Below are 12,640 nucleotides of genomic sequence, written 5' to 3' on the forward strand. Positions count from 1 at the left end.
CGTTAATTAAGTGCGTTACGTTTTGTGATTAAAAGCGCTTTAAGGCGCTTTAAATGCTTGGGCAGTTTAAATAGTGCAGAGAATGTTGGAAAGAAGGTTGTTGGAACTTTTGGCAAATTTACCAGAGAACTCTCTGGTTGCTTGCTCGTGCTTGAGGCTACGTACAAGGAACTGGGGAAAAATCTTTGCCTGAGGGAGAAAACACACACACATATACACATTTCTTTTTATCACCTTCAGAGTGCCATACGCGGTGCTCAGAGACGTAGGTGAACAGTATTGGTGTTTCTTGCTGGCTGACTTGAGCGTCGGAGTGCAAACGGCCGCTAGGGCGCCTCTTTGTCCTCTCTTTTGCAGGAATCCACAGGTAACCAGTGGGAAGGAGTCCCTAGCTGACGGTTGAGGTCGCGCACGAAGACGTCCCGGTCAACCGGACGGAAGAAGGGCAATTAAATAACACATATCGATGTGCTTGAGTTCTTTGCATGGTTGACAACTCAAAAGTTGAAGAGACACTTACTACTCTACCAATTGGTGGGAAAATAGTACTCAATTGTGGCATATCTGTATTACAAGAATCAGCCACAGGTGAAGGTCTATTACTTCTTGTCTCAACCCCTTCCATATATTCAGAGCTAAAGATCAGAACCTCTTCAACTAGGTATCCTTCTGCAATGGAACCTTCAGGTTGTGCCTTGTTTCGAACATATGATTTTAAATGTCCCAAATACCTATAAAATAATTTTGCAATTAGGAGAATCAAACATGAAGCTTAAAAAAATTCAAACTCTATGTGTGCCAAAAACATTTACCTTTCTATAGGATACATCAAACGATAATGAACTGAGCCTCCAAGTTTGGCCTCACCAACTAAGTGACAAGTTAAGTGCACCATAATTGTAAAAAAGGTAGGAGGGAACAACATTTCCATGTGGCAAAGAGTTTCAATGATACGGAACTGAAGTTTATCAAGTTCGGTTTGACTTAAACTTTTGCCACATAATTGTCGAAAAAATGATCATAGTTCTACTACCACTGCAGTCACATTGTTTGGTAAAACATTACGTATGGAAATGGGTAGTAAATGTTCCATAAGAATATGACAATCGTGACTCTTGAGGCCAAAAATCTTTCCAGCTTTCAAATCAATACACCTTGAAATATTACTTGAGTATCCATCTGGCCTTTTGATATCTTTCAGTGTTTGTAAAAACGTTTTTTTCTTTGCTTTTGACAATGAAAACAAACTTGGCCGAAATCTTCCTCTTTCATCCGGCCAAAGTTCCTTCCTTATACCCATTTCTTTAAGTACCTTTCGGGCATTTAAATTATCTTTTGATTTCTTAGGGTCATTGAGTAACGTATACAAAACATTGTCACAAACATTTTTCTCAATATGCATGACATCTAGACAATGGCGTAACAAGTTCGTCTCCCAATAAGGAAGGTCGAAAAATATACTTCTCTTTTTCCATTGTTCTACTCCAACAACTTCAACAACATTCTTTCCCCGACCCCTTTTACTTGTATGGATAGGTTCTAATGGTGTTCCAAATGTAACATTGACACCATGAACTTGTTCAAATATGTCTGACCCTGACAAATCTTCTGGTGCTTCCCTTAGTTCAGTTCTTCCGTCAAAAAGAGAACGACTCAGTATGAATTTGTGGTCTTTATGTAAAAATCGACGGTGTCCCATAAAGCTATATTTGCCCCTATACAACAAAGAAGACTCAGTGTCAAAGTTACAAGTTGGGCAAGCAAGACCAGTGTGCGTGTTCCATCCAGATAAATTGCCTAGGCCAGGGAAGTCACTAATTGTCCACAACAAAGCTGCTCGCAGTGTAAACATTTCTTTTTTAGAATAATCAAATGTTTGCACTCCATCAAACCAGAGCTCCTTTAATTCTTTTATGAGTGGTTGTAAGTATACATCAATGTAGTTTCCAGTCATTTGTTTTCCAGGAATTATCATGGATAGGATGAAAGAGGTTTGCTTCACACACTCCCAAAGAGGACGTTTGTATGGGATGAGGACTACTGGCCATATACTATAACTTGTACTCATGGTTCCGAAAAGGTTGAAGGCATCACTAGCTAAGCCCAGCCGTACATTTCGAGGATCATTTGCAAATTCTGGATGTAATAGATCAAATGCTTTCCAAGCCTCAGAATCTCTAGGATGCCTCATCAACCCATCCTGGTTATCCTTTGATGCATGCCATGTCATAGATTCAGTTGTCTTAGAACTCATAAACAATCGTTGCAATCTTGACTTTAATGGAAAGTAACGCAAGATTTTTGCATATTGTTTCTTATCTTTATCTTTCCACTTAGACGTTTTGCACCGTTTACATTCTTCTAAGCTTTCATTCTCTTCACCCCAATATAGCATGCAATATTTTGGACAAGCTGGTATTTTGACATAATTAAGACCAAGTTTGTTAATCACATTCTTGGCCTCAGAAAATGAGTTAGGAAACTTAGCATGTTGAAATGCGTCCTTTAGCAAGTCTAGAATCATGGTCATTGCTTTATCACTCATTCTACACATGCATTTTATATGATACAACTTCAAAATGAATGATAAATTTGAATACTTGGTACAACCTTCATATAATGGTTCGTTATTGTCCTTCAACAACTCATCAAAGTTTGTATTTCCTTCACCATGCAGGATATCATCTTGTGCACCATCATCTTGAGTACCTTCATTAATGTGATCATCGTCATGCCCCACAAACCCAAATGCATCATTCAACATGTCTTCCATTGGATTACGAGATTCTATGAAATCTTCAATGACATGCGCACTTGTAACAGTCACAGACTCATTTCCACTTAGTCTTTCACCGTGCATATACCAAGTTTGGTAGTTTAGAGGAAAAGTGCTACATGTTAAGTGTTCTTGAACTACATCCCTTGTTTGCCATCTTTTGAAACCACACTTTGAACACGGACACTTTATGACAACACCATTAGCATGTCCAAATGCAAATTCCAAAAATTCATTCAAACCATTTGCATATTCAATGGTGTTTCGTGGTTTAGAAATCCAACTTTTATCAATGGGCATGACTACAAAACAAAACACCATAACAAAAAATTCCTTATATAAATGCATTAACTACATGAAATAGTTAACTGAAACCTACATTTACCAAACTAGCTTTTGGTACATTTTATTATCATACAAACAAAAATTTAATTTTGTAAGTACTTGGATCATACAAGCAATCAGTACCCTTGAAAACAGATCTGGATGCTTGAATATAAAATTAGATCCAAACCAATTTGCAAATTGATTTGGATCGATTATTGTCTCTATAAATTTCTTAACCATTCTATAAAGAACATATTTATCATGCAAACAGATTTTCAAGATTTGAGCAACACTAACTACTATAACAATTGTTGGACAAACAAGCAAATAAAAAAAAATAACAGAAATAGGTTAAAAGGAATGACTACATAAACCACATAGTAGCACTTTAGAATAATCCCATTATTAATTTTTTGTGAGCCAAAAGTAAAAATTTGATGCTGCAAAAGATAAGATAAAAGACAAACACCCTTTTTCTCCCTTTTCGTTTGTCATCGTACCCCCGGAAAGAAAAGAAAGAAGGATAAAAGTTGAGACTTAGCCTGCACAAAGAGCAAGGAGGAAAGCGCATGTACCTTTCTGAAAGGTTAAACTCAAAGTGGACTATGGACTTGTTTCTTCTGCATCTCCTCAAGTCAATTTCATAAATATTATTAATCACCTTCTAAAATAATTGTATATTTTTTCTGTCATGTGTTCAGTGACTTTCCTTTTTTTTTTTCTTCTTTTATCCCTTCTTCATCCATTCTTACTATAAAATACAACTTTACCAAAGTAATAATTTTAAATTCATTAATATATATGTGTTAAAGTAGGATCGCTTAAAGGTTGAAAAGTCAGTAAAGTATATTATACCAAGTTAGAAAGAAATATGACCTATATTAAATCTGATCATTAAATTTGATCCTTTTGGCTTGTAGCCTAAATGAAGTTTAAGTTGGATTCATCTGTTTTATAAAATAGAAATTATATTTAAAAAAGTCATATTACTTTAAAAAAATATTTATTATAATTTATATTCATTTATATATTAAATAATTATATTTAAAATTTAAATTTAATAATGTAATTTAAATTTTAGAAATACATATTTTTTTTAAAATTTATTTGTTTTTTTAAGAAAGTTGACTAAAATCACCCTTTAAATTGTTTAACAAAGATAGGACAGAGTCAAACTAAAAATAACAGTCTATTCTAAAGCTAAGTTAATCACTAACCAATACATTCCAACCTAACCAACAGGGTCATTCTTCCTATGATTACCATCCTTCACCTCATTACTCCACCTAAGACGAAAACACCTTCACACTTGTGGGCCATAGTTGCAAATCCCTATCACAAGCCCATCCCATTCTCCTTTAGAAAAAGATGTTTTAAAACTCCACTAACACTCCTTGAAGCGGTCCAGATAGACATTACCTCACTTCTTAAATTTTGCAGCTTTAGCATATTACTTTGGCTCATGCTAAGGTTTACAGCTCAAAAGCTGCCAAGCACTAAAACACCCTAAACAGGTAAAACCAGCACACCAAGATTGCTGCAGAAATTTGCATGACATAAGCCTAAGCAGTGGTTATAAACCTTTTAATTTTTCATGGTTGCTAAACACTCTCAATCCTTTTAAAAGAAAAGTGTTTTTCAAGCTAAGTGAAAAACAACCTGTTGTTTTGTCGAAACAACCGATTGTTTTATACTTAGGTGTTTTTAGAAAAGGTTGAAAGCTGTTTTTCAAATGCTGAGCTGTCAAAACCAAAACAACCGATTGATTTGAGGAAACAACCGATTGTTTGTTTTGGTACCATAACAAAAAAATGGTTTGTGCTTTGATTGAGCATTAAATGATTTTCCAACTGTTTACGCTACAGTTCTTAATGCTTTGATCAATCTTTATATGCAATTAATAGTTTGTTAAGATTTGATAACAAACAACAACTTTGATGTATACAGAAAAACAAATTTGAGATTTTCACTGATTTTGAGTTTTTGAAAAGTTGAGATTGCTTGGAGATTGAGATTGATCAAAGAGTGTGAGATAGGATTTTCTGCTTGTATTGATTTCAGATTTGTTTCTGTAACAAGTGTAACCTTGTGTGTTTGCTGAGAAATGTTGTGTGTTCTTGAGGGGATCAAGATCAACATTCTTAGTGTTGGTGTGTTGACCAAGAGAAGTGTGTGTCTTGAGGGGATCAAGGTCACTTCTTTGGTTGTGGTGTAAGTGATCTAGGTTTGATTGCTTAGTGGAATTCCTCATTGGTTTCTTTGAAGACTAGATGTAGCAAAGGGTTTAGAGTGAACCAGTATAAATCTCTGTGTGCATTTTCTCTATCCCTTAACTCTTTAAATTCATTTTTTATATTTGTAAACTGGTATAAACAACCGATTGTGTTTCTGGTGTTGTGCCTTTTGATTTGTGTTTTGAAAAACTGATTTCTGAATCAAGATATCCTCGAAGTAATTTCATTCAAGACTGAAAAGTTTTCAAAAATCCTCTTTAAACCATTCACCCCCCTCTAGTTTAAAGTCATACATTCTAACATCTTAGATGAATGGTCAAGTTGAATAAGCTAATAGAGTTTTATTGAGAGGTTTTTAGAGGAGGTTGGAGAAGGCAAAGGGAACTTGGTCAGAGGAAGTTCCCAGAATTTTGTGGTCCTATCACACCATCCCTCAGTTAACAACTAAAGAGACACCCTTCAGTTTGGTGTGTGAGTCAAACACCATGATACCAATAGAGATACAAGAGATCTCTCCACGGTTCCAAAGCTTCGTTGTTGACGAATCTAACGAAGGAAGGAAGGTGAACCTGGACTTGTTGGATGAGGTGCATGAACATGCCCGTATTAACTCGGAGGCTATAAAGAGAAGGGTGGAGATGAGGCAAAAGACCAAGACAAGACCTTGGCAGTTCAAGGTTGCCGACTTGGTGATGCCGAAAGCACATCCCTACCTTTTAGAAAATAAATTATCTCCAAAGTGGACTAGCCTGTTTCGCGTAGTCGAGGTGCTCAGAAAGGGAGCGTATAGGTTGGAAACCCTGGAGGGGGGAACCATTCCTCGAACGTACAACGTGGAAAATCTCTAGTTTTACTTCAGTTAAGATGTTTTGTTTTAATGCTTTGTTTTTTGACAATGTGATGTTTACAGTGATGTTTTTTTCCCTCGATGGGGTTTTTGCATTTTAAGGTGTTTGATCAAGAAAAGGCATGAATGAAAGCAGGATAACGGGGCGTGTGATCGACGTAGACGTGCGAGGACAATCGAGTCAACCGGCAGGAACATTTGGCGCCCACCGTGGGGCACGATTTAAAACAGTCCTATCCGCAAGAAGAAAAAAGATTAAGAAAGATGAAAAACACGAGGCAAGGATCTGTTGCACCGAATGGAGGTGAAAGCCTCACCCTGCAATAGATCATGGAAAGGATGCAGGCTCTCCATGAAATGGTGGCTGCGTCGCTGACAAGGAATGAAGAATTGCAAAGAACCAATGAGGAATTCTGCAAGGGGTTGCCGAATCAAGGGGGGAACGTGAGATGGAGGATCGAGAACCCACGACGCCACCTAGAGAATTCCCAATGCCATTCTCGCAGGCGATCATGGACACTGTGATACCAGGCACGTTCAGGGGGCCTAAAGCCACCTTCACAGTTGCAGAGGACCCAGAGGCTCACCTCACGGCCTTCCATACGCATATGATGTTCGTTGGGGGCTCTGACGCGGTGTGATGCAAGTTTTTCATGAGCACTCTAGTGGGAACAGCGATGGATTGGTTCATCAACCTCCCTGATGGCCATGTAACGTCGTTCACACAACTGTCCAAGTTGTTCAGGGAGTAGTACATCGCGAATCGGGCTCCCCCACCTATCTCTTACGATCTCTTTGCTGTAAGACAGTATCAGGGAGAGTCCTTGAAAGAATTCCTCAATCGTTTTGGGGCGCAGGTGGTGAGGCTAAACACCAAAGAGAAAACCATGATTGTGCATGCGTTCGGGAAGGGGATCGTGTCGGGGCCCTTCAGTTAGTCGCTCATCAGGAACCGCCCCAAAACTTTCGGCGAGATAAGGCGTCGAGCGGTGGCTCACATTGCTACGGAGGGAGAAGTCAACGAGAAGCGCACGTGCGTTGTTCCCACATGCCCACGAGCACTAGGTCGACCTCAACCCCTGAGGGTGCATGAGGCAACGACAGAGAAGAGGGCTCCAGCGAAGCAGCAACCTTATGGGCCCAGAGAGCCCCAAACTAGGGGACACGCAAGGGAGAATGTGCCACCAAGGCACAAATTCGTGGTGGAACTGAAGGACCTGATCGCCGTTCCCAATATAGCGGAGAGATTGAAGATACCCACTAAGTCTGACAAGAAGTTAGGGCCCAACAAAAGTGTCTGGTGCGAGTTCCACCAAGCGTTTGGCCACCCCATACGCAACTGCTTGGCATTGGGACACCAGTTAGATGAGTGGTGAAGAGTGGTTTCCTGAATGACTACTTGGCGGGGTTGGAGGAAGATCAGGGGCACGAGATACCCGTGCATGACGAGGTCCATACTATCGCTGGGGGTTTTCTCAAGAGGAAGGTGCACCGCTTCTCAGCGGAAGAAGTATGCACGAGCAGTGATGTCGGTAGAGGCGTAAGAGGCAGACGACGCCCTTGACATCGACCTTGTCTTCACCAGGGCCGACCTTCGAGATGTTGTCCCCCATGACAATGACCCGGTGGTGATCTCAGTAGTGACCGCGGGGAGAAAGGTGCATCGTGTGCTGGTGGACCAGGGAAGCTCGACAGACGTGATGTTCTGGATGACTTTCAACAAGCTGCAGTTGTCACCTGACCTGCTAAGGACTTATATTGGCTTCCTGTACGGTTTCGCGGGAGACCAGGTGGAGGTGCGTGGGAACTTGGAGCTGAGAACCACATTCACAGATGGTGTCCCGTCCCGTACGGAGAAAATCAGGTACCTCGTCGTCAATGCCCCCTCTGGTTATAACTTACTGTTGGGTAGACCCACGCTGAAAAGACTGAGGGCGGTGGCATCGACGAGGCACATGAAGATGAAGCTGCCTAACTTAGGAGGGAAGGTGATTACCATCAAGTCAGATCAGAAGGAGGCTAAAAGGAGGCTAAAAGCCCGGGATAGGAGACCCGAACCAGCAGGGGAAGTCCTGGAGAGGGAGATCGGAGGTAGGACGTTCAAGCTTGGCAAATCACTAGGCCAAGCAGCACAGTATCAAATTGCCGAGGTCATAGCACGACATCTAGATGCCTTCGCATGGTGCACCTCGGACATGCCAGGCATAAACCCAGACTTCCTGTGCCACCGCCTCACCATGGACCCCAAGGTCAGGCCTGTCCGCTAGAGAAGAAGCAAGTTCAATGAAGAGAGGCGGCAGGTCATTAAAGAAGAGACGAAGAAGCTGTTGAGCGGCGGCCACATAAGGGAGATCCAGTACCCTGAGTGGCTGGCCAACGTGGTCTTAATGAAGAAGGCCAACGGGAAGTGGAGAATGTGTGTAGACTTCACCGACCTCAACAAAGAGTTCACGAAGGACTTCTATCCTCTACCAAGCATAGACGCCTTGGTAGACAGTGCCTCGGGCTGCAAGATGCTCAGCTTCCTGGATGCCTTTTCCGGGTACAACCAGATCAAGATTCACACCAGGGACGAGTGCAAGACAGCGTTCATGACAGAGCTGTCTTGTTACTGTTACACAGTGATGCCCTTCGGACTGAAGAATGCAGGCGCCACTTACCAGAGGCTGATGGACAGTGTGCTCGCGCTCATGATAGGGCGAAATGTGCAAGCCTACGTGTACGAATGTGCGTGTTTAGGGTGGAGGCCGGTAAGTTCTTAGGTTTCTTACTCACGGAGCGTGGGATAGAGGCGAATCCTGAGGAGTGCGCTGCAATCCTTACGATGACAAGCCCAGTCTCGGTGAAGGAGGTGCAACAGTTAACAGGGCGGATGGTCGCTCTGTCCATATTTGTATCAGCTGGAGGAGACAAAGGTCACCCTTACTTCTAGTGTCTGAGGAGGAACAACAGGTTCATCTGGACCTAGGAGTGCGAAGAGGCGTTCCTCAAGCTGAAGGAGTACTTATCCAGTCCCCCAGTGTTGTGCAAGCCACAACTAGGTACTCCACTTCGCCTGTACTTCACTGTGACGGAGCGGGCGATCGGTTCGGTCCTGGTGCAGGAGCATGACCAAGTGCAAAAGCCTATATACTTAGTAAGCAAAGTATTGCAAGGGCCTGAAGTAAGATACCAAGCCCTAGAGAAGGCAACCTGGCGGTGATGTTCTCAGCTAGGAGACTTCGCCATTATTTCTAGAGCTTTACGGTATTGGTGATGACATACCTGCCTATCCGTAAGGTGCTACAGAAATCGGACGTGGCGGGAAGGATGGTACGATGGGCAGTGGAACTTTCAGAGTTCGATGTCCAGTGGGTGCTCTCTGTAGACGGGTCCTCTAACCAACAAGGCAGTGAGGTAGATGTCATCTTGGAGGGACCGAACGGGCTTTCGATTGAGCAGGCCCTACGGTTCGCCTTCAAGGCCAACAACAATCAGGCGGAGTATGAGGCCCTCATCGCTGGCATGCTATTAGCAAAGGAGATCGGAGGGCAGAGTCTGTTGGCAAAAGGCGACTCCCTATTAGTCACAGGTCAGGTGACTGGGGAATACCAGGCCAAGGACCCTCAGATGGTTGCCTACCTAGGGTATGTCTAGATTCTGAAGGGGTCATTCGCGGTGTTCGAGCTGGTGCATGTCCCAAGAGAGCAGAATGCTCGAGCTCACTTGCTAGCTAAGCTCGTCAGTTCAGGCAAGGGAGGCAGGCAGAGAACGTTCATACAGGAAACCCTAAAGACACCTTAAACATTCACCGCAGATAACCGGGTGGGGGTGCATCAGGTCAGCACGACAAGAGGAGGGCCAAGGAGTCATCAGTCATTGACTTAGGAAACATTCCAGACTCCCAAGGTAAGCCTATATCCAGTCCTGGGGGTGGAGTCAATGCAGGTTTGCCTGGTCGAAGGAGGAGATACATGGATGACGCCCTACAAGCGCTACTTGGTTGATGGGATACTCCCGTTGGAACCCACAAAATCCAGGAAACTCAAGAAAAATTCTGCAAGTACACTCTCATTGACGGAGAGCTGTTCAAACATGGGTTCACAAATACGATCTTGGTATGTGTAAGTGGAGACCAATGCGTACGGATAATGGCGGAACTCAACGAAGGGATATGTGGGAGTCACATTGGTGGACGATCTGTAGCATCAAAGGCCATTCGTGCGGGGTACTATTAGCCAACCGTAAGTGAACACTGCACGAGGTACGCACAACAGTGCAAGCAGTGTCAACAATATGCTGACTGGCACAAGGCGCCACCAGAGGAGCTCAGGTCGATTTACAGCCCTTGGCCTTTCCATACATGGGGAATCGATATTCTGGGGCCCTTTCCTTTGGCGATAAGGCAGATGAAGTACCTCGTGGTCGCCATAGAGTATTTCCCGAAGTGGATAGAAGCTGAGCCAGTGGCGCAGATCACGACCCACAAGATCCAGCACTTCTTGTAGAAGAATATAGTGTACTGCTTTGGGGTACCGCAACGTTGTGTGTCTGATAATGGCATGCAGTTTGCAAGGCAACAACTGGGTAAGCTATGTTCAGAGGTTGGAATAAAGTAGGTGTTCGCATTAGACGAATGGGCAGGTCAAGTCTGCCAACAGAGTCCTTCTCAGAGGTTTGAATAGAAGGCTTGAGAAGGCCAAGGGAACCTAGGCAGAGGAGGTTCCTAGAATAGTGTGGGCTTACCACACCACTCCCCAGTCCACCACTAGAGAGACACCCTTCAGTTTGGTGTATGGGTCGGACGCGATGATTCAGTAGAGATCCAGGAGAGCTCGCCACGCTTCCAGAACTTCATGGCTGAAGAGTTCAACGAAGAGAGAAAGGTGAACCTGGACCTATTGGAGGAAGTCAAGGAGGAAGCGAGAATTAAAGCTGAAGCATTGAAGAGAAGGGTGGAGTACAGGTACATCTCGAAGCTGAAGCCTCGCGAGTTCTAGGTCGCCGACCTGGTGATGCGAAAGGCCCACCCATACCAGCTAGAGAACAAGTTGTCCCCCAAGTGGACTGGTCCTTTCAGAGTGACAAAGGCCCTTGGGAATGGAGCATATAGGCTTGAGACGCTAGAGGGAGGCACGATTCCTCGTACATGGAATGCAACCAACCTCAAGTTTGATTTCAGTTGAACAGTAACATTGTACATTGTTCTTAGGGGACGCTCATTTTCCCTTATAAGGGTTTTTTGATGAGGTCACCCAATAAATTTCGATTGAAGTATATTCTCGAATTTTTGTACAATGGAGATATGAACCGTTCCCTTGCGTTAGAGGTCTTGAGAGAGGGAAAGGCAGGTTCGTAGAGAACACTTCCCCGCTCGAGTGAGAACGCCAAGGTTGAACAAAATAGTTCACCAGTTAAATCCCCCTCGCCTTCGAGCGAAGATGAGGTCAGTTACGAACTGTTCCCTTGCGTTAGAGGTCTAGAGAGAGGGAAAGGAAGGTTCTTAGAGAACACCTTCCCCTCTTGAGTGAGAATGCCAAGGTTGAACGAAATAGTTCACCAGTGAAATCCTCCTCTCCTTTGAGCGAAGATGAGGTCAGTTACGAACTGTTCCCTTGCGTTTGAGGTCTCGAGAGAGGGAAAGGCAGGTTCGTAGAGAACACCTCCCCCATTGAGTGAGAACACCAAGGTTGAACGAAATAGTTCACCAGTGAAATCCTCCTTTGCCTTTGAGAAGATGAGGTCAGTTAGGAACTGTTCACCTTGCGTTAGAGGTCTCAAGAGAGGGAAAGGTAGGTTCGTAGAGAACCCCCCCTCCCCCCCCCCCCCCTTCGAGTGAGAACGCCAAGGTTGAACGAATTGGTTCACCAGTTAAATCCTCCTCGCCTTTGAGCGAAGATGAGGTCAGTTACGAACCGTTCGCTTGGGTTAGAGGTCTCGGTGGTGGGAAAGGTAGAGAACGCCTCCCCTCCCCTTCGAGTAAGAACACCAGGGAAAAGAAGTAAGGTCCGCCAGTTAAATCCCCCGTTGGATTTGTACAACAAGGATGAGGTCAGATAGAGGGTCTCACCTTCCCAGGCCTTATGAAGCAGGTTCGAAGAGTGACTCTCGGAAGTTCCCTCACCTTTTGCGTATGAGGGTGAGTTCAGTTACAGGTTAGTATGCGAACCCTCACTGCCTATGGAAGAGCCTACAAAAAGATCTGGGTAGAGAAGCGTGCCACCTAAGGTACAAGTGTTTGTCAAAGGCGTTGGAAAAAGCATCAGCGCGAGGTACAACAGTTAACAGTTGAAGACAAAGAGCACAAGTTAAAACAAGTTATGCGCAAAGTTCAAACAGGTCAAGATAGAGAAAGTTAAAGCAGTTGAAGATTTAAAGTAGGTAAATAGATCAGATAGTTGAAAGAAAACAAAGCATTCATAGATAAGGAATAATTGTTCTTTGGAAGACCAAATACAGATTAAGACGGTGGTGCCC

General features: G+C 43.5%; 1 protein-coding gene across 1 annotated transcript; it reads right to left on the bottom strand.

Annotated features, from left to right (window-relative positions):
* Positions 1-1,018: 1,018 nt before the first annotated feature.
* Positions 1,019-3,076, bottom strand: LOC137833979 (uncharacterized). The gene has a single exon (XM_068642048.1). It carries the CDS (start codon positions 3,074-3,076, stop codon positions 1,019-1,021), a length of 2,058 nt encoding a protein of 685 aa, XP_068498149.1.
* Positions 3,077-12,640: the final 9,564 nt, after the last annotated feature.

This window comes from Phaseolus vulgaris, chromosome 5 (genome assembly GCF_000499845.2).
Source record: "Phaseolus vulgaris cultivar G19833 chromosome 5, P. vulgaris v2.0, whole genome shotgun sequence".
NCBI classification, from domain to species: Eukaryota; Viridiplantae; Streptophyta; class Magnoliopsida; order Fabales; family Fabaceae; genus Phaseolus; species Phaseolus vulgaris.

What these genes read in the sequence shown, in the direction of transcription:
- LOC137833979 (XM_068642048.1), bottom strand. Translation starts at nt 3,076, where the DNA reads ATGCCCATTGATAAAAGTTGGATTTCTAAACCACGAAACACCATTGAA.